The sequence below is a fragment of the Schistocerca nitens genome, chromosome 6, assembly GCF_023898315.1.
Source record: "Schistocerca nitens isolate TAMUIC-IGC-003100 chromosome 6, iqSchNite1.1, whole genome shotgun sequence".
Taxonomy (NCBI): Eukaryota; Metazoa; Arthropoda; class Insecta; order Orthoptera; family Acrididae; genus Schistocerca; species Schistocerca nitens.
In genome coordinates, this window is record NC_064619.1 from 694,637,593 (window position 1) to 694,659,057 (window position 21,465).

At 43.0% G+C, this 21,465-nt stretch overlaps 1 protein-coding gene across 2 annotated transcripts in view; it reads right to left on the reverse strand.

Annotated features, from left to right (window-relative positions):
* LOC126263201 (glucosidase 2 subunit beta) overlaps window positions 1-21,465 on the reverse strand; it is a 196,740-nt gene that overhangs the window by 42,258 nt on the left and 133,017 nt on the right. The window contains exons 7-8 of one of the 2 annotated variants that reach the window (XM_049960263.1): window positions 14,267-14,410; window positions 14,104-14,191 (exon numbers count right to left, since the gene is read on the reverse strand). In XM_049960263.1, the coding sequence (XP_049816220.1) occupies window positions 14,104-14,191; window positions 14,267-14,410 (232 nt within the window). The remainder of the gene's footprint in view (window positions 1-14,103; window positions 14,192-14,266; window positions 14,411-21,465) is intronic. The other variant, XM_049960264.1, reaches the window with a different exon arrangement.

Sequence of the window (21,465 nt, forward strand, 5' to 3'; positions counted from 1 at the left end):
TATAAAGAATTTTCTTAAATTGTCTACCTGTCCCTAATGTAGGTTTTTTATGTCGATAAATCCCCTTCCTCCTTCCTTTCTGCTTAATGTGAATCTTTCAGTTGCTGAATGTATGTGATGTATTCTATATTTGTGGCATTGTGATCGTGTAAGTGTATTGAGTGCTTCTAGGTCTGTGTTACTCCATTTCACTACTCCAAATGAGTAGGTCAATATTGGTATAGCATAAGTATTTATAGCTTTTGTCTTGTTTCTTGCTGTCAGTTCTGTTTTCAGTATTTTTGTTAGTCTTTGTCTACATTTTCCTTTTAGTTCTTCTTTAATATTTGTATTATCTATTCCTATTTTTTGTCTGTATCCTAGATGTGGTGTCACCGCTAGACACCACACTTGCTAGGTGGTAACTTAAATCGGCCGCGGTCCTGTAGTACATGTCGGACCCGCGTGTCGCCACTGTGTGATCGCAAACCTAGCGCCACCACATGGCAGGTCTCGAGAGACTGAGGAGACCTCGTCCCAGTTGTACGGTCAACATAGCTAGCGATTGGACGTGCTAAGCCTTGCTCTCATTTGCCGAGAGATAGACAGTAGAATAGCCCTCTGCTAAGTTAAATGGCGACCACCTAGCAAGGCGCCATTTGTATCAGTGCCTATAGCTTACTAATATTCAAGAGAGATGTATTCCAAGGACTAATTAAAAGTTAAGTAACAAGCATCTACGTACTTTTCTTCTTATTCATTTATAAGTCTCATGTTCCAGACTTCACGCCCGTCTGCGTTAGCAATTGCGTGCCCTATCGGCTACAGCATTGTGTCTAGGCTGTATGGTCTAGACACAACATTATTGGCGACGAGAAAAAGAGTTTGTATTAATTCGTTTGTGTCATGGCTTCGCCACATTCTCCGGATGTACTGTCCGAATTTTATCGCTTGCAGAATCAGCAGACGCAGGCGTTATTGGATGCACTTGGACAGCTCGTCCAGGGTCAACGTGCGCTGCAACCCGATGCGGCAGCCGCCGCTTCTTCGCTACCGCAGCCACACAACGCCGTTGCGCCGCCCTTCCGTCAATTTGATTCTACGTCTGAGACCTGGCACGAATGGTCTCGCCAGTTCAACTTTCACCTAGCAGCCTACAGAATTCAAGGTACAGAGCGGCAGCCGTTTTTGCTTTCTTGTGTCGGTGTGTCTACCTACCGTGTGATAGTGAAATTGTTTCCCCGACGCGACGTAGCAACTCTGACCTATGAAGAAATTTTGTCTGCTTTAGATGCCTATTTCAAGGAAACAGTTAATGTAGTTGCAAAAAGGTATACGTTCTTTCGTACAAAACGTACGGCCGGTCAGACTAATAGGGAGTGGGTTGCAACTTTGCAAGGACTTACTAGGGAGTGTGCATTTGAATGTGACTGTGGACTTCCTTATTCAGATACAATGGTGCGTGATGCAATAGCACAGAACGTTTCTGATGTTCGCATAAGGGAACAGATTTTGAAACTCGTTAATCCCTCCCTCCAACAAGTGATAGACATATTGGATAGGCAAGACACACTTGACTTTGCTCAGGACTCATTTGAATCTTCGCCAGCAGTGTGTCACATTAACCGGCCCGCCGGGCCCGCTGCACGGGACGCTAAGCGGCCCTCGCGCCTGTCCCAGCAGCGGCAGCCTACATTGCAAACACGTGCGCCGCGTAAGCAAGCAACTGCAGTGAAATCATGCCCGCGGTGTGCCACTAGACATTCGCGTGAAAATTGCCCGTCACGCCAAGCTATTTGCTTTTACTGTCAAAAGAAAGGACATGTTCAAAGTGTTTGCCAGAAAAGGCTTAGATCAGACAATCACAATAATTCCAGGCCCTTTGCTTCGCGCCGGAATCGAACCCAGGACAATCAGGCTCGTGGACCTTCGCCCATGGACATTCATGTAGTTCATTCCAACCCGTCCAGTGACACTTTAGCTAACAGTGACTATGTTCGTCCCACCAAAAGTGTGCGTCGACGTCGCCGAAAATCCCGTAAAGTCGCAAGTGCTTCTGTACCTGTATCAGTTCAAATTGCACGTGACAGTCGCTCTTGTCGTCAGCAGGACAATAAACTTTTTGTGGACTTAAAGTTTGAAGGCAAAGTGATACCATTCCAGCTCGATACCGGAGCTGCAGTTTCATTGCTCAATCACGACACGTACAAACAACTGGGCAAACCGCCATTGCGTGCCGCAAATGTTAAGTTACATAGTTACTCTGGACAGCATATACCTGTGTTAGGACAGTGCAGCCTTCTTGCCACATACAAGGGACAGACAAAACTTGTATCATTTTACGTTCTTCGTTCTACTTCTGCAGTGAACTTGTTTGGTTTAGATTTATTTCAATTGTTTAATATGTCTATAGTAAATCAGGTCCTATTAGTGAATCAGACTGTGCCTTCCGCCAGTGTTTCTAGTCTTTGTGAAGAATTTGCAGACATTTTTGCACCGGGCCTTGGTTGCGCTAAGAACTATGAAGCGCATTTGGAACTGCTAGAAAACGCGCAACCGAAATTTTTCAGAGCGCGCAATGTTCCCCACGCATTGCGTGATGCGGTCGCCAGAACATTAGCCGATTTAGAATCTCAAGGTGTAATTGAACGTGTGCAGGCTTCTCTCTGGGCCTCACCCTTAGTAATTTTGCCAAAACCTTCCGGTAAACTGAGACTTTGTGTGGACTTCAAGGCAACAGTGAATCCACAACTTGTGACTGCCACTTTTCCTTTGCCCCGCCCGGAAGATCTTTTTGACAAACTGTGCCCGGGAAAATATTTTTCCAAATTGGACCTAGCAGATGCGTACTTGCAAATACCTGTGGACGAAGAATCCCAGCGCGTCTTAGTGGTTAACACGCATCTTGGCTTGTATCGCTTCAAAAGACTACCGTTCGGGTGTGCATCCGCCCCTGCTTTGTTTCAGCAATATTTACAAACTGTTTGTGCGTCGGTCCCTACTGCTGCGAACTATCTGGACGATATTGTGATCTCAGGAAAGACAGAAGCCGAACATTTGCACAATCTCCGAACATTATTTCAGGTCTTGCGTCAGAATGGTCTTCGCTTGAGGAAGGACAAATGTGTGTTTTTTGCTCGGGACTTACCCTACCTGGGGCATGTCATAAATGCCCAAGGTATACATCCGAGTCCAGAGCACCTCCGTGCCATACAGGAGTTGCCTTCGCCACGGGATGTTAAACAACTACAGAGTGTGCTGGGTAAAATTAATTATTATGCAAAGTTTGTGCGCAATGCTTCTTCCATTTCAGCTCCGCTTCATCGCTTACGCCGTAAAGGTGTTCCGTTCGTCTGGACGACGGAATGCGAACGCGCCTTTCGCCAGTTGAAATCGGCGTTACTTTCAAATACGTGCCTTACGCCATTCGATCCCCAGAAACCCCTTTTGTTGATGGTAGATGCATCGGATTTCGGGATTGGTGCTGTGCTTGCGCACAAGGATGGCTCGTATGATCGCCCTATTGCCTTTGCGTCCAAATTGCTCTCATCTGCGCAAAGAAATTATTCACAGATAGAGAAAGAAGCTTTAGCTCTCGTGTTTGGTGTTACAAAGTTTCACGATTTCTTGTATGGTCGTCACTTTACCATCATCACGGACCACAAACCTTTGACATCGCTTTTTCATCCGACCAAGCCTGTACCTCCACGTACAGCGCAGAAATTCATTCGCTGGTCACTTTTTCTCTCGCAGTACCGCTACGATATCTCGTATCGGTCCACTGCTAAGCATGGAAACGCTAATGCGTTGTCCCGTTTGCCTGTTGCTGAGGATAAAGCATTCGATTCTTCCGAACTTGCTTGCATGTTCATTGATTCGGAAACCGATGACGTGGTCGAATCGTTTCCGATTGATTTTCGTCGTGTAGCTACAGCCACAGCTGCTGACCCTGTCCTTGCTACTGTTTTGTGTTTTGTTGCTACGCAATGGCCCTTGTCAAAGTCACGGATCGAGGATCCTTTGGTTCGCCGTTTTTTTGCTCACAAGGAGAGACTTTTTGTACGATGTGGTGTTTTGTTGTTGCGTTCCGATAATGATCAATCCAGAGTCGTGGTCCCACGTTCGTTACAGTCCTCTGTCTTAAAGCTTCTTCACCAAGGACATTGGGGTATAGTGCGTACGAAACAACTTGCTCGTCAGCACTGTACTTGGTTCGGAATCGATGCTGCGATTACGAATATGTGCTCCTCTTGCGTGGCGTGTGCCGAACAGCAATCCGCACCGCCGCGGCAATTCTTTGCATGGCCGAAAGCCACTTCCCCTTGGCAACGCTTGCACATCGATTTTGCTGGTCCATTCTGGAATGCTCGATGGTTGGTTGTGGTCGATGCTTTCAGTAATTTTCCTTTTGTTGTCCGGATGTCTTCCACGACGTCTTCTGCCACAATCCAAGCCTTGTCTGCTATCTTTTGCATTGAAGGTCTTCCGCAGACTATTGTTTCCGACAATGGCCCACAATTCATGTCCGCAGAATTTCAGTCCTTCTGCGAGGCCAATGGTATTCAACATCTGACATCCGCGCCGTTTTCGCCTCAGTCAAACGGTGCCGCTGAACGATTGGTCCGGACTTTCAAGTCACAGATGTTGAAATTGAAAGAGTCGCATTCTCGGGAGGACGCTTTGTTGCTCTTTTTGTCTTCGTATCGCTCTCAGCCCCGCAATGGTCGCTCGCCAGCTGAATTGCTCCATGGTCGTTCTCATCGCACCTTGATGTCTTTGCTGCATCCGCCACATCAGGTTCCTGTGCAGCGGCAGACTCCTGCTTTTGCTCCTGGCGACGTTGTCTATTATCGCACCTATCGCGGTTCACGGCGTTGGCTCGCAGGGCGCATTCTTCGCTGCCTCGGCCGCGCGATGTATTTGGTTTTGGGGGCCTCTGGTGAGGTGCGTCGGCATCTCAATCAGCTGCGCCTCTGTCGTCGCCTGGGTTCTGCCGCTCCCCGTCTGCTTTCAGCGACGGCGCCGTCAGGTCAGCGCCCTGGGGACCCATCTACTGGCTCGCCTCACCCCCAGGTGTTACCGACGCTGCCTTCCATTTTGCCTCATGGCGTCGCGCCGCCGCCGCAGCCGCCGCCGACGCCGCCGCCGCCCGCAGTGGACGCTTCGCTGCAACCGCCCGGCGCCTCCCAGGGTCACGCGCCGCCGCTCGCTTCCCGTGACCAGCCGTCCTCCGCCATGGACCTCTTGCCCGCTCCGGACCAGATGTCGTCATCGCGCGTCGGATTCCCCGACGCAATGGAGGTCGACCCTTCGGCCCCTCCTGTCTCATTACGTGCGCATACACCGCATGTTGACGTGCACTCTGGACTAGGTTTTCAGGCGTTTCCTAGCTCCCCTCGGACCGAATGGCCGGGTGCGGGTGGCACAGCCTCGCCTGTTGTTAGGCTCCCCACCTCATCGCATACGTCAACATGCGGTCCTCCCCACGGCGGGCGGAAGCCTTATCTCACGACCGTTCGCCGATTTGCGGGGGAGGAATGTGGGGTCACCGCTAGACACCACACTTGCTAGGTGGTAACTTAAATCGGCCGCGGTCCTGTAGTACATGTCGGACCCGCGTGTCGCCACTGTGTGATCGCAAACCTAGCGCCACCACATGGCAGGTCTCGAGAGACTGAGGAGACCTCGTCCCAGATGTACGGTCAACATAGCTAGCGATTGGACGTGCTAAGCCTTGCTCTCATTTGCCGAGAGATAGACAGTAGAATAGCCCTCTGCTAAGTTAAATGGCGACCACCTAGCAAGGCGCCATTTGTATCAGTGCCTATAGCTTACTAATATTCAAGAGAGATGTATTCCAAGGACTAATTAAAAGTTAAGTAACAAGCATCTACGTACTTTTCTTCTTATTCATTTATAAGTCTCATGTTCCAGACTTCACGCCCGTCTGCGTTAGCAATTGCGTGCCCTATCGGCTACAGCATTGTGTCTAGGCTGTATGGTCTAGACACAACACTAGATATTTATAGTCATCTGTTTTTTCCATCGCTTCTATGCAGTCACTGTGGTTATCCAATATGTAATCTTCTTGTTTAGTGTGTTTTCCCTTGACTATGCTATTTTTCTTACATTTGTCTGTTCCAAAAGCCATATTTATATCATTGCTGAATACTTCTGTTATCTTTAGTAATTGGTTGAGTTGTTGATTTGTTGCTGCCAGTAGTTTTGGATCATCCATGTATAGCAGATGTGTGATTTTGTGTGGGTATGTTCCAGTAATATTGTATCCATAATTTGTATTATTTAGCATGTTGGATAGTGGGTTCAGAGCAAGGCAGAACCAGAAAGGACTTAATGAGTCTCCTTGGTATATTCCACGCTTAATCTGTATTGGCTGTGATGTGATATTATTTGAATTTGTTTGGATATTAAGTGTGGTTTTCCAATTTTTCATTACTATGTTTAGGAACTGTATCAATTTAGGATCTACTTTGTATATTTCCAATATTTGTAGTAACCATGAGTGGGGTACACTATCAAAAGCTTTTTGATAATCAATGTATGCGTAGTGTAGCGACCTTTGTTTAGTTTTAGCTTGATATGTCACCTCTGCATCTATTATCAGTTGCTCTTTACATCCTCGTGCTCCTTTGCAACAGCCTTTTTGTTCTTCATTTATAATTTTGTTCTGTGTTGTATGTGTCATTAATTTCTGTGTAATGACTAAAGTTAATATTTTGTATATTGTTGGTAGGCATGTTATGTGGCGATATTTAGCTGGGTTTGCTGTGTCTGCTTGATCTTTAGGTTTCAGATAAGTTATTCCTTGTGTAAGTGTATCAGGGAATGTGTATGGGTCTGCAATGTAACTGTTAAATAATTTAGTTAGATGTGAATGTGTTGAGGTGAATTTCTTTAGCCAGAAATTTGCTATTTTATCTTTTCCAGGGGCTTTCCAATTGTGAGTAGAATTAATTGCTTGGGTGACTTCATGTTGCAAAATTATCACTTCAGGCATTTGTGGTATCATCTTGTATGTATCTGTTTCTGCTTGTATCCACCGTGCATGCCTGTTATGTTGTACCGGGTTTGACCATATGTTGCTCCAGAAGTGTTCCATGTCTGTTAAGTTTGGTGGATTGTCTATTTTAATGTGTGTGTTATCTGTTGTCTGGTAAAATTTCTTTTGGTTTGTGTTGAATGTTTGGTTTTGTTTCCTTCTATTTTCACTTTTTTTGTATCTTCTAAGTCGTTTGGCCAATGCTTGTAATTTCTACTTCTTTTCATCTAATTGCTCTATCACTTCTTGTTGTGAGATTTTACCTAACCTTTTTCGTTTTTTTTTCTGACATTTCATTTCTTATAAATTGTGTTAGCTGTCCGATGTCTTTTCTCAGTTTTTCTATTCTGATCTGTAGCCTGTGTTGCCATGCTGGTTTTGTGGGTTTCTTCTGTGTGTTGGTTGGTTCTGATCTCTGCCTAGTGTGTATATTTAGTGTAGTGAGTGCTCCTATATAAACCAGTAGTTGTAACTCTTCCATAGTTGTGTTTTCATTTATTTTGTCGTGTATGATTGTGTTGATAGTTTTTATTGTTGTTTCGACTTGTGGGTTATTTGGCGGTCTATGCAAGAATGGTCTAATGTCTGTATTTGTGTCTTTGTATTCTATATATGTCAGCTGAAATTTTTCTTCTATATCTAACATGTGTGTCACTTCGTGTTCTATTTGTGCTTGTTCTGGTGGCTGTCTTAAGATTTCGTTTTCCTCTGACTGTTTAATTGATGCGTGTTGTTCTTTGTTTGTTTGCTCTGGGATGTTTGAGCCCATTACTGTATTTTCTTCTTCTTCTGATTGCACATTATTTTGTTCCAGTATTTGTTGAACTTGTTGTTTGATGTTTTCTAATTCTGACTGGGGTATCCTGTTATTTTTGATTATTACACGGATCTGATCAGCTAGTCGTTGTTCTGTTAAAAATTTTAATTCTGGGTATCTGGTGATAAATGTTGTGTATACTTGTGATCTGTATCCAGTTGTGTTGGTTCCTAGATTTGTTGCTTGGTAATAACAGACCATGAGGTGTCGATTAACTTCATCTGACCATCTCATCCTCTGTCTTTGTTTTCCTTCTAGGGTGGTTGCAGGAAGCATATCCTGCAAAACACCTCTATTTGGATTTGAATCATTTTCCAGTTGGCTAGCAATGTCGTTACCATTGTGGGCGGGCATAGGGTTCAAGCGTCATCCCCGACCATGATGGCGCTTGTCCGAGGCTTCTTTAGTTCTGTCCTGAACCAACTAATCACACTAAAAGGGGGGTTAGCCCTATTAGTGGTTTGTTCTTTTCGTCGCCTTTTACGACTGGCAGAACATATTATTATTATTATTTATTTTATGGCCTTCATTGGACCACTGTAGTCAAAAATACAAAGTTCTAAACAAGTTGTTACACATGGATACAATTTGATTCAACAATAACTTAATATATTTAGGTAATATAATTATTAGAGGCTATTCTTATATGAAAGGTGTTTTGCTCTTCTGTCTGCCCAATATTTCTTCATTCTTTCAGATATTTTCTTTCTTTCTTCATCTGAGACAACTCTTCCTGTACTCCTTTTATTGATTTTCATTTGTAGTCTGGTTTGCGGGTCTTGCAGTATTCTGGTTTTCTCTGTCTTGTTTTTTAGGTCATCTACTGTAATTTGAAGTTCTTTTATATCTTCCTTAATTTCTGTGATCCATTTAATGTCGCTCTTGCTATTCCACAATTTTTCTATTATTTTTTTACTAATTCTGTTTTCTGGAGTTCTCATCAGATGTCCAAAGAATGAGATGTGTTTCTTCCTGATTGTGCTCATGACTGGTTCTATTTTCTTATATACTGTTTCATTTGATGCTATTCTCCAGTGTACATTTATTTTATACTGTTTATTTATACATGTCCTAATTATTCTTCTTTCTAGTTTTAGTATTCTGTCAATTTCTGCTGTATTAGTTGTTTTGAAGATAGTTTCAGCTGCATACGTTATTTCTGGTTGTGTAACTGTTTTATAGTGTTTTAATTTTGCATCTATAGATAGGCTTTTTTTGTTGTATGTAGTTTTGGTAATGTAATTTGCATAGTTCAGTTTTTTTATTCTATTTTGCCATGATGGCTTCTCATTTAGATTGTATGTTATTATTTCGCCTAAATATTTAAATTTATCAACAATTTTGATTTCCTGTTCTCCTATTGTAATTTTGTTTGCAAGTGGTGGATCAGTTATCATAATCTCCATTTTTTTCAAATGATATTCTAAGGACTAATTTCTCTGCTATTTCTTGTGGTGATTTCACTTGTTGCCTGGCTTCTTGAACGGTTTTGGCTAGGAGAGCAAGATCATCAGCGAGTCCCAAGCAGTTTAAGCTAATATCGTCTTTTGCACTTCCAATTCTTATCCGATTTGGATTGTCCTTGTACCATTCTCTCATTATGTATTCCAGTGCACAGTTGAAAAGTAATTTTAGTGTAATACATTAAATTTCATAAAATTTATAATTGCATTTGTTTACTTGTATGTCATGTTTGTCCAATATATGCTAGCATTATTTTGCATTCACTAATTAAGCCATAATTAAGAAAAATTAGGTTAGCATTGTTGTTTTTCATTATTTTGTATAAAGTGATGTGCATGTTATGTAAAAAATCTTTTATACTGTATATCCCAGTTTGGGCATAAAATACAAAAGGCTTTGTGTATAGTTATTCATAATAACTTTGAACCCTTAATTATTAATTTTATAAATTTGCATTATAGTTTTGCTAACTTCATTGTTAAGAACATATAATAGGGAGAGCAGAAGGCTCAGAAAAAGGTCAGTTGGAGAAAGTTCACAGATATGACCACTGTGTCACACGTCAGTGTAATAATCTAATTGTTCTACTATGGTTTTTTGACTATGCAGCCTGTTATGTGGAGTGGGCACCCACCAAGAAGAAGTGGTACAGCGTGTCATTAAGAAACCACTATAAAACGACTTGATACCTGGATTATTTCATGGAATTCACATAACTAGATCCAGTTATCAGATGAAATGGATCGGGATGATGACTCCAGCAGCAGCGGCAAGAAGCAGATTACTCCAAGTTACACCAACTAAGATAGATATAAGCAATGAACTAAACTTTATATGTCACTGCAGAACTAATTACTAAAGTCTAATGTTTGGAAACTGTTCTAGTAGTAAACATATGAATTTGTCTCAAGGTTGTCTTTGAGTTGGTGGATGCCAGAGTGATCAATAAGATACCCCATGATCATACATTCTTGATGTCTTTGGAACAGAAGTGTAACAACAAACTTTTCAAATTCTGTGTTTAATCAAATAATCTCCCAATAATTATTTTCGCCCGAATTCCAGTCTCTCTGCACAAAAACAAAAAATTTCATTACAGGAGCAGGGAGGTGTTGCCACAAACTGTGTTTCCTGAAGTGCTATGCCAATTATGGAATAAACAGCCAGTAAATGATGAAGTTTGGTAAAGTGGTGATAGTAGCCATTATAGTTCCCTTGAAGGAGTGTTGGTGTCAGGTTCAAGAATGTGGCAAATGGAAAAGATGGGTGTGATTACTTCGCTACCAGGTTGCAGTCTGCCAGTTCATGAGATTCGTCATCACAGTACATAGGCTCGACCTTTGTAGGGGTGGGGAGCGAAACATCTGAAGCCTCAGAAAGTAGTTTATCTTTCAGCTTATCCTTACGAGACTTTGATTTCTGTGAAGATTTCCCCTTTTTATCTGCCACGAGCAAGAAGGACCATACTTTCCCTCATCTCTGATGTCACTGGAGGATGACTAGGCATCTGTGGCTGCACGAATAAGTGTGGGAACCACCGGTGCTACAGGGGAAGGAGGCAAAGGAGGTGACATTTCCTCCCCCCAACTATGGGGCAGGCCCTGGAATACGACCAGGGCAGGAAGTGTTGCGCGAGACCTTGTCATCATGTGAGGTATTGACTGTGATATGGTCTCAAATTTTGAGAGTTTTGTGTCAGTCAGATGAAGCCGTTCAAACTTTTTCTTTGCATCTTGATAAGACAGGCAGTCAAGCATTTTATACTCTTGAATTTGCTCTTAAACGCCGAGCACTGTGGTGAATGAGGAGGGTGCGGTTCCGCACAGTTGACACATTGAGGAGATTGGTCACAAGGGCTGCCCTCTGGGATGCCTGTCCACATGACCGACAGATAGCCTCATTAGAACAGCAGGAGGCCATGTGTCCAAACCTCTGGCACTTAAAACATCTCATCAGAGGAAGAAAATAAGGCCTGACACAACACCTATAAACAATGACCTTAACCTTCTCAGATAAAATGTTACTGTTGAAGGCTAAGGATAAAAGCTCTAGTGTCCATTCTATTAGCCTTGGGCCCCTTCTGGATGCAGCGAACAAAATGGACTTCCACGCCATCCCAGATTAGTACTCAACTCTAGCGTTAGGTCCTGATGGAAGGTAACACCTTGAATTCTATTGAGCTTGTTATGAGGAGAAATGGTTACTGGTATACCTCCTTGCTCGACACAGGCCTGAGGTGCTAGTGATTTGTTGGCGTTTGATGTTTTGATCAGTAAAGATCCATTTATCATCATCTCTATTGCAGAAACCTTCCCAAATTGATCTTTAATATTTTCAACAAAAAACAGTTGCTTCGTTGTAGTGAAAGATCTGCTGTCAGTTTGGGAACAAACCGAGAACTAGGCAAAATGTCCACTCCCATTTCTCCTTACCTGGCTCTCATCTTCAGGCACGGTCAAAGACTGAAATGCCGAAGGACTGTAAACCTCTGCATTAAAATCACTGTTCCTGACTGTTGAGACAGCCGTGTTGGCATGGCCACTGTTAAGTTTGTTCCTTCTAATTGCAGGTCATTCACCATGATGCCACTCATTCCGATCAGAGGCTCTCCCTGTGGGTGCCACCCCACCAAGGCAAAGGCCACCTGGCACAGTAGCCGTTCCTGGTACCCTGAAGTGGACAGGCACCTACATCTTGGCTGACATGTGAAGGTTTCAGCTCAGACATTGGCACTGCAATCCCTGCATTGCCAAGGGTCTACCACCTAGAGAATACATGACCACCCCACAATAATGGAGTGGCTACTGCGCTGGATGTTGGGTGCAGAGGTAGGAAGATCCAACTGATCAGTAGGTGCAAAAATAACAGTACACAGTGAAGAGTTAATGTACCACAGTAAGGCATTCTTTCCCAAATGACTCATACTTTTGTAAAATTTGGAAAGTGGAGGTCAAACTCAAAAGAGAGACCACAATTTAAAAAGCCAAAAAAAGGTGGAGGAAAAAGTGTCAAAAAGGTGAAAAAAGCAAAAGCTTTCAGAAGTCCACAGAATAGCGAAAATATCACGGTAAAAACATGACCAAATAAGAAGACTCATACTAGTCGTCTCTTACGACAGGACAAGGAAGGGCCGTGGGTCTATTCTAGCCCCCCGATACCACAGTAGGAGCTACCCAAGATCCTTCCGAACACTACTGAAGTGGTGTTCCAATGCCCACCCAACTTCCACAATACCTTAGTCCATCCCTATGCTATTAAGAAACCCAACCCCTTGTTACAGGGATCATATCCCTGTGGAAGACCCAGGAGCAAGACCTGCCCAATCTACACACCAAGCGTCAAAGTCTTATACTACCTGCATCAGAGGCGTGCAACCAGCCGTCATATACCAGCTCTGCTGAAATATCTGCACAGCTTTTTGTATTGGTGTGACCACCAACCAGCTGTCCACCAGGTTGAATGGCCACCACTAAAAAGTGGCCGAGAGCAGAGTGGGCCCACCCTGTGGCACAACATGCAGCTCAAAATAACTTGCTTGGGTTCAATGGCTGCTTCACAACCTGGACCATCTGGATTCTACCCTCCACCACATGTTTTTCTGAACTGCACAGATGGGAGTTATCCTTTTAACACATTCTCCACTCCTGAGAGTATCCTGGACTCAACCTATGATAACCTACTGTTCCCTCGCCCTTCATCCAACAGTCTCTGTCCCCTCTGTTCTATCACCTCCTCCTGGTTCACGTCCTCTCGCACTCACTGTGCACCACTTTCTGTCTACATACCTACTAAACTTTTTCCATTCTCTGCTCTCTTCCTCACAGCCTCCTACCTGGCAGGCTTGTCCTGCTGCCTTCTATTCCCTCCATGCTCCACCAGACAGCGTTGTCACTCCCCCACCTACATCCTATCCCTCCTCCTTTCACTGTTCCACGCAGGATTGCTGCATTCATTCAACATAAAAGTTACAGTCCAGCCAGAGTAGCTGGGGATAGCAGACGTGTGCAAGAGATGTACCTGCTTGTGTGAATGTGGGTGGGTGTTTTCCTTCCTTTTCTGAAGAAGGCTTTGGCTGAAAGCTCATTGTGTAATAGTCTTTTGATTGTGCCTCTCTGCAACTCAATATCTCACCTTTACAGCGAGTAGCAATCTATCCTTTTTATAATTGTTGAAAATGAATGTTAATAATATTTGTTCTATTTTAAAAAGCTCTAATATTTTCACATGATAAATTCGGAGACGTTACTTTTCAACATACACTTGTACAAATGCAGTTGGCACTCACATTGTTCTTCATGCAAAATTCATTAATATTTGAGGCCTGAGACATTTGCCATATTTGTTCACTATTCTAGCACTATTTACTCACATATGCAATTTTGTCATATGGTGACATGATGGAGATTGTGGCTGTTGTTTGAATACAGATATTGATGGTGTTAGGACACACCATATGTCATAAAAAAACACACCACATGTCATAAAGAAAGCGTGTAAACCGTCTGAGGATGAATCACAACGATTCGAAACTAGTAACGGTACCCTTTGAATACAGGAACTGAAAGTAAATTTGTGGCTGGTTGCTGTCCTAACACCATCAACATTTACTCACATAACCTTACTAACATTTTTGCTTACTAGTAGGGTATTGTGACAATTTGCAAAGTAAAGGCACCATATCTTTTCCTGACTGTGAGGGTGTGAGAGCATTCAAAATGTTTTCAATTGGACCTTTTATTTGATATGTCACTGACATTTTTAAAATAAGTTGTCACATGCTTACCATCCACTAATCTTTGAGTGTCTTCATCATATTTTGGGCTATCTTCAGATTTTCCTTCATGCTCTTCATCTAAAGCTGCACTATCCTCCTGCACACAAACAAAAATTAAGATCTTTCATACATCAAACCAATCACCAATATTCAACTGTATGTATATACATACATCAATAGCATCTCCATCATGTTCATATAATTCATGTTCAGGATTCTTATTGGCCTCATCATCACCATCATCATCTTCCTCATCATCTGTATTACGAGTTTCATCCTCTTCATTTGCATCTAATGGTAATTCTTCAGCAGAACCCTGGAAGTTGCACACTTCATTAAAAGCACAAAAAGCACACACAAATGTCACAAGTTAAAAAGCAACAATAGCACATTTTGGTTAATGTAAGGGCCTGCCACAAGCCTGTCCTTTTGCCCTACCAATTTTGTAGCCAAGCAAAATGCAGCCTGAGGAATGATGGTCACTGGACATGTGGGGAATGAAAGTGGAACACCACACATGAAGAGGAACACCACTGCGAAGGTAGTCAAATTTTTGTAGGTGACATGTAGATGTCATTACAATCAATAATTGACTTGTTGATTTATACCATCCAATGAAGCATTTGAACATATAATTCATGAAGTTTACTCTGTGTCAGAAGTTCAATTGTTTAATATGAGGCAAATAATATATTTAAGTTTAGAGACAAGTTGAATGAGGGCTAGAGAGTGCTGTGGCTGGAAATGAAGAAGGTGTAGATGTAGTTAGAGTTGTTCTTCGAGAGGTGCTTCCAAGGTTAGGCCCATGAAGATTTCAGGAAACGACAAGGAGATACAAAGGAATCACATTAATGATTGAAGCTCTGAAACATCATTTGCATATTTGGAGAAGTAGCACACGTCATGTGCTACAGGAATTATTATTATAGGAATCAAATGGTAATCAACCAGCAGCAGACACTGGCACTGACATAAGGTAATACAATTACTTTTTTTGAAAGCAGGAGTTCTTAAACATCGCTTAAACAGAAAGAGTTGGATGAAATAAAGCCATTCAACACACCCAACATTTGCCATCTCAATTGACTTTTCTTACTCCAACATACAGAGTAACTTTCTAACTTACCTCTGAATAATAATGTATAGAAAGTTCTGGTAGAGAATACCAATTTTTTAGGAATATAGAGACAACTCACTGAAAGGCAGAAGCACTGTGTTGTTGACAAAGACACAAACAAAAGTTATAGAATATTGCTTTGCTTTGGTAGTTTTCGGAATGAAATTCCTTTCTCAAGCTGTAGGAGAAACATTCACACAAACACACAGACACATACTCAGCCACATGCACATGCCTGTCTTCCTACGTTGTGCTCATTTGACTGCCAGTTCTTTCCTGGCCCACAGTGAGTGTACTGTTGCAGGGTGGGGTGGAGTGGGGTGGGGTGGGGTGGGGTGGGGTGGGGTGAGGGATGGAGAGAGGCAGGATGCAGGGAGGAGGTTGTGGGGAAGCATATAAGTTCTCATGGGAGAGGGGAGAGCCATCCGTGGGCTAGCTAGGGGACCAGGTAGAGGGGCCAGGTGGCAGATGGCTGAGCACGCGATTTCACAGGCTGGGGCGTTTTGCAGTACATAACTAGCTGACACATACTGGGAAGGTGTAATGGGAAAGGGATAGGGCGTACACACACACACACACACACACACACACACACAAAATTGGGTGGGGGCTGGGGGTAAAGAGAGTTCCCTTAGATTTAGGCCAGGGAGCAGATAGGTTACGGAGCAAAGGATGTGCTGTAAGGATAGCTCCCATCTGTGCACTCAGAAAAGCTGGTTGTGATGGGGAGGATCCAGATGGCAAGGGTTGTGAAGCAGCTATTGAAATCTCGTATGTTGTGCTCTGCTGCATGTTGTGCCACTGGGTGGTCCACTTCGTTTTCAGCAACAGTTTGACAGTGGACATTCATTCTGGTTGACAGCTGGTTGGTTGTCATACCTATGTGAAATGCTGTGCAGTGGTTGCAGTGGAGCTGGTTTGTAACGTTGCTGCTTTCACAGGTGGCCCGATCTCTGATGGGGTAGGATGAGCCTATGATGGGACTGAAGTAGGAGGTGCTGGGTGGGTCAGTAGGGCAGGTCTTGCATTTTTGTCTTCATATGGGCATGATCCCTGTGGCAGGGGATCGGTGGTGGGACTGGTAAAGGGATGGATTAGGATGTCATGGAGGTTGGGAGGGCAGCGGAACACCACTTTGGGAGGGGATGGAAGTATCGTGGGTAGGATGTCCCTCATTTCAGGGCATTCACATATATTATCAAAGCTCTGATGATGGATGTGGTTCAGTCCTTCCAGTCCCAGATGCTACTGGGTGACAAGGGGGTGCTTCTTTGTGGTTGGTTCTTAGGATGGATGTGATGATCAGGTGTGTATCAAGTCTGTGGGGCACTGCCTGTTGCCAAGGCCTTTGTGAGGCCTTCAGCATAATGGGCAAGGGAGTTTTCATCACTGCAGATGCATATGCCACGAGTGGCCATGCTGTATTGGAGGTATTTTTTTGGTGTGGAGGGTTGGCAGCTCTCAAAGTGCAAGTACTGTTGGTGGGTTTGATGTGGACTGAGATGTGGATGGAGCCATCCCCTGCTCTATTTATCTGCATCAATTCAGAAAAGTTTCGCTATCCCTAGCCAAAATCCTGTCCCAATTTCTGTTCCTTAAATGCTGCCTAATCCATGAAATACCACCACCCCCCCCCCCTCCCAATGCTCTAACCATAAAAAATCCCTGTTTCTGGATCCGATCCCTCTTTCCACAATAATGATGTTCACCATTACCGATTCCACCAATCGCCATCCCTCACAAACCTTGTTTTACAAAAACATGTCTCCATGGCACAGCCATCTCTTAACTACCTCCACTCCCTCCACAAAATACTGCTACTATGTAATTCCCGTTACCTACACCTCATCACCAAAATTGAATTCCTGACACTCCAACACCTAGAAGAACATTCCAAACACCACCTTCACAAGTTACCCAGCCTGCTGAAATCCTCACCTTGGGGCACCACTACACAACCTCAACCCTACCCACAGTGTTCCTCCTCGTTAACCCCTCATAGCACCCAGACCCTGCCTAACTGTCCTTTTGAACCTACCACATCCTCCAAAACCCCCACCAGCAATCCACAACATCCAGAACTGAAACAATCCCAGAACACTGTTGTTAACCTCTCCACCAAAATCCTCAGCTACATGGAAGTTTCAGACCTATCCAAAGGCCTCATATTCAGCCCTACTCCCAGGTTTAACCACGTTAGCCTTGTGAAAGGCTTACTCTCCTTCTCACGATACCTGCAGTGGAAACACTTCTTTGCCACCAACCACTCCAAACAAAGCCCGTCTAATCCTAACATCAAACGCTGCCTGTTCCAATTTGTACCTTCATACAACATACAACCATGACGCTCGCACACATCCGCCTAACAATCCCCTGGTCACCTTCCAGAAATTCCTAACTTCCAGCCTGGCCTCAACATCCTTCCCCAGGTCCATCCCTGAAAACAACAACCTTTCAGCACAACTAAGGACTGTCCTGCACAACCTAAAAATGGATGTGACCTGATCGTCCTGTGTGAAAGCAGCCATGTTATATACCAGCTCTGCTGCAACCACTGAACAGCATTTTACATTGGTATGACAACCAACCAGCTGTCAACTAGAATGAATGTACACCATCAAACTGTTGCCAAAAACAAGGTGGACCACCCAATGGCACAAAATGCAGCAGAGCACAACATACGAGATTTCAGTGATTGCTTCACAACCCACGCCATATAGCTCCTCCCCACTATCACCAGCTTTTCTGAGCTGCACAGATGGGAGCTATCCTTACAACACATCCTTTGCTGCCGTAACCTCCCAGGTGTAACCTGCCCCCCCCCCCCCCACCCACCCAATTTCGTTTATGTGTGTGTGTGTGTGTGTGTGTGTGTGTGTGTGTGTGTACAAGGGGCGTTTGAAAAGTCGGTGCAAAGTCCGAGAGATGGCACCACCATCGCGTATCGGGGTAATGTTTAGTTAGTAGCATATTTGGAAAGAACGCACACCAAGTTTCAGCCATATTGGTCTATTTCTTTGTGTTTGGCATTTGTGTGAATCAAAGAAGTCGAGTGATTGTCAAAAAATGGACGAAAAAGAATTTTGTGTCATGAATAAACATTACTTTATGAAAGGCAAAATGCCTCAGAAGACTAAAGAGAAGCTTGATAAACATAGTGACTCTGGGCCTTCGATTAGCACAGTTTATAAGTGGTTTCAAAATTTTCGGAGTGGCCATATGGGCATAAGTGACGCTGAATGTTCTGGACGCCCTGTGAAGGTTACAACTCCAGAAATCATTGATAAAATCCACGATATGGTGATGGATGATGGAAGAGTTAAGGTGTGTGAGATTGTTAGTGCTTAGTGCTGCGGGCATTTCAAATGAATGGGTACATAATATTTTGCATAAACATTTGGACATGAGAAAGCTATCCACAAGATGGGTTCTGCGATTGCTCAGGCTTGACGAAAAACGGAATCGTGTGAAGTATTGCAAGGATGGTTTGCAGCTGTTCAGGAAGAATCCGCAGGACTTTCAGCGTTGTTTTGTCACTGTGGATGAAACATGGATACATTACTATACTCCTGAGACCAAACAACAATCTAAACAATGGGTTACCAAGGGAGAACTTGCACAAAAAAAGGCAAAGACCATTCCTTCAGCTGGAAAGGTTATGGTGACTGTCTTTTGGGATTCGCAAGGGATAATCCTCATTGATTACCTGGAAAAGGGTTAAACTATTACAGGTGCATATTATTCATCGTTATTGGACTGTTTGAAAACCGAACTGCAAGGAAAATGCCGGCGATTGGACCGCAAAAAAGTCTTTTTCCATCACAACAATGCACCAGCACATACCGCTGCAGTTGAGGTCGCAAAATTATTGGAAATAGGATTCCAACTCATTTCACATCCCCCCTATTCTCCAGACTTGGCTCCCTCGGACTAATATTTGTTTCCCAATTTGAAGAAATGGCTGGTGGGACAAAGATTTTATTCAAACGAGGAGGTGATTGCAGCAACTAATAGCTATTTTGCAGACTTAGACAATTCCTATTATTTGGAACGGATCAACAAATTAGAACAGTGCTGGACAAAATATGTAAGTCTAAAAGGAGACTATGTCAAAAAATAAAAAAAACGTTCACCTCAAACACGCAAGTAGTTTTTATTTTTGCACGGAATTTTCAAACGCCCCTCGTACACACCATCCCTTTCCTATTACCCCCACCAAATACGTGTCAGCTATTTGTGTGCTGCTATCTCGCACCCTAGTATGTGAAATCACATGCTCAGCCGTCTGCCACCTGCCCGCTTTACCTACACCCCTAGCTAGCCCACGGACGACTCCTCACTCTTCCAAGAGCCACTAGAAACTTCCCCCAATCCCCTCTCTGCTTCACGCCTCTCTCCATCCGTCATCACACCCCACATTGCTTCCCCACCTCACTCCAGTACATTCATTATGGGCCAGCAAAGAACTGTGCATGTTTCTCCTACAGCTTGAAAAAGAATTTCATTCCACAACCTAGCGAAGCAAAGCCCTGACCTTTTGTCTGTGTGTCTTTCGGTGAGTCATCTCTTTATTCCCATATAATTTGTTATCCCTGAATAATCTCATTTGTTTGAACACACACACTCCCTTCACTACTGTGTAAAGGAAGTTCTGCTTCTAAAACCAGTGAGTCACTTTTCGTTAGTTCCTACACCCAGCGATACATTGTAAGTAGAGACTTTTTCACTACATGTCTGTGTAATTTCTAAAGCACAGGAGATTTTCTTGTGAAGTTCTAGTATCAAATCATTAGGGAAGTATAGAGATTCATTTAAAAATGACTGCTCTGTAACATTTACAAAGTAGTGTAGAATATTAAATTCTGTTTACTTAGCTCCTGCATATTCTACTACATGTAAAATGGAACAACTTAAAAATACTTTCTTGTAATATGGTTCCACAGCTTCCATAAATTTTTAAAATTATATTATCTTGCTTTCAGCTGTTCTAGTTGAACAGAAGATAACTTCAATTAAAAAATAATTGACCTTAAGTCATAGATGTTTGGAATAACATACTTGTGCAACAGTTCAGTGCAGTATCATATATAAGTCTCAGAGTTCTTGAATAACAGAAAATTCGTTGGCTCCACATCACTTATAGGACATGTGCACCATAATAGACACATATCCCTCCACCAAACAAAAACTATAACAAATTTTAAAAAGCTGGAATATATCACAATGTCACAGCTGCAAAAGCCACTACCTAAGACAAGACTGCTGCAAAGCTGAAGCAAACACAAACTGCACTAAAGGAGCATGAGGTATGAAAGAAATCTTTGAATGTATGCAGAACAGGACATCTAATAAAGGAAAATCACATAATTACATACATAAAAATGATCAGAAGGAACATTGACAACAGCATCCTAATTTCGTAAGAAGGTTAATACAATGAAAAAAAAAAAGTGCAGAAAAGAAACCTTCACTAACTGACTAAATAAACACTAGCAACAATGAGTTCTAATACTAATGTTGGTAACAACAGAATATATAATAATGTTGCTATTCGTACAAACAGAAGTCAAAACTTGGATTTCACTGTACAAGAGTGTATCAACATGTGGACAAAGGAAACCAAATTGTGAGTTTTTATGAAATACAGGGACACACTCACAGCAGTACACATCTGAAAATTTTTTTAAGTCCTACCAAAAGCTACCAGAGAGAATAAAAAGTGAACCAAATGTTAACAAATTTCATTTACAAAATAAAGGTTGTAGATTGTGATGAGACTTATTGGTAAATTTGAGAATGCCTATTCGGTTGTGGGCTGTAAATCCAAAGAGCATTCTCATGTTAGTCACCCAGTGGAAAACATCACCATAAAACGTTGCAGACCCAGTGAAGTCCATTTGCCAAAATCTTCAACAATTGGTAATTCCTGGAACCCCAATGAATTCTATAAGAAGATCTGCAGCTTTGGGCCTACAAAACTAAACTGACACATGAACTGAAGCCTAATGACCACAAAAAGCACAGAGCATTTGCCCATTAGGTGCTTGCAAAACAAATAGCAAACAATTTCATCAAGAAAATTATGTTCACCGATGAGGCACATTTTCTGTTGAATGGCTCCATGAACAAGAAAATTGCCGCATTTGGGATGCACTAAATCCTCGAGCAATTATGGAGAAGACATTATACCCATGAGTGGCTATGTGGTGTGGCATTTGGGGGTGAGGACGTAACTGGGCCATACTTCTTCAAAG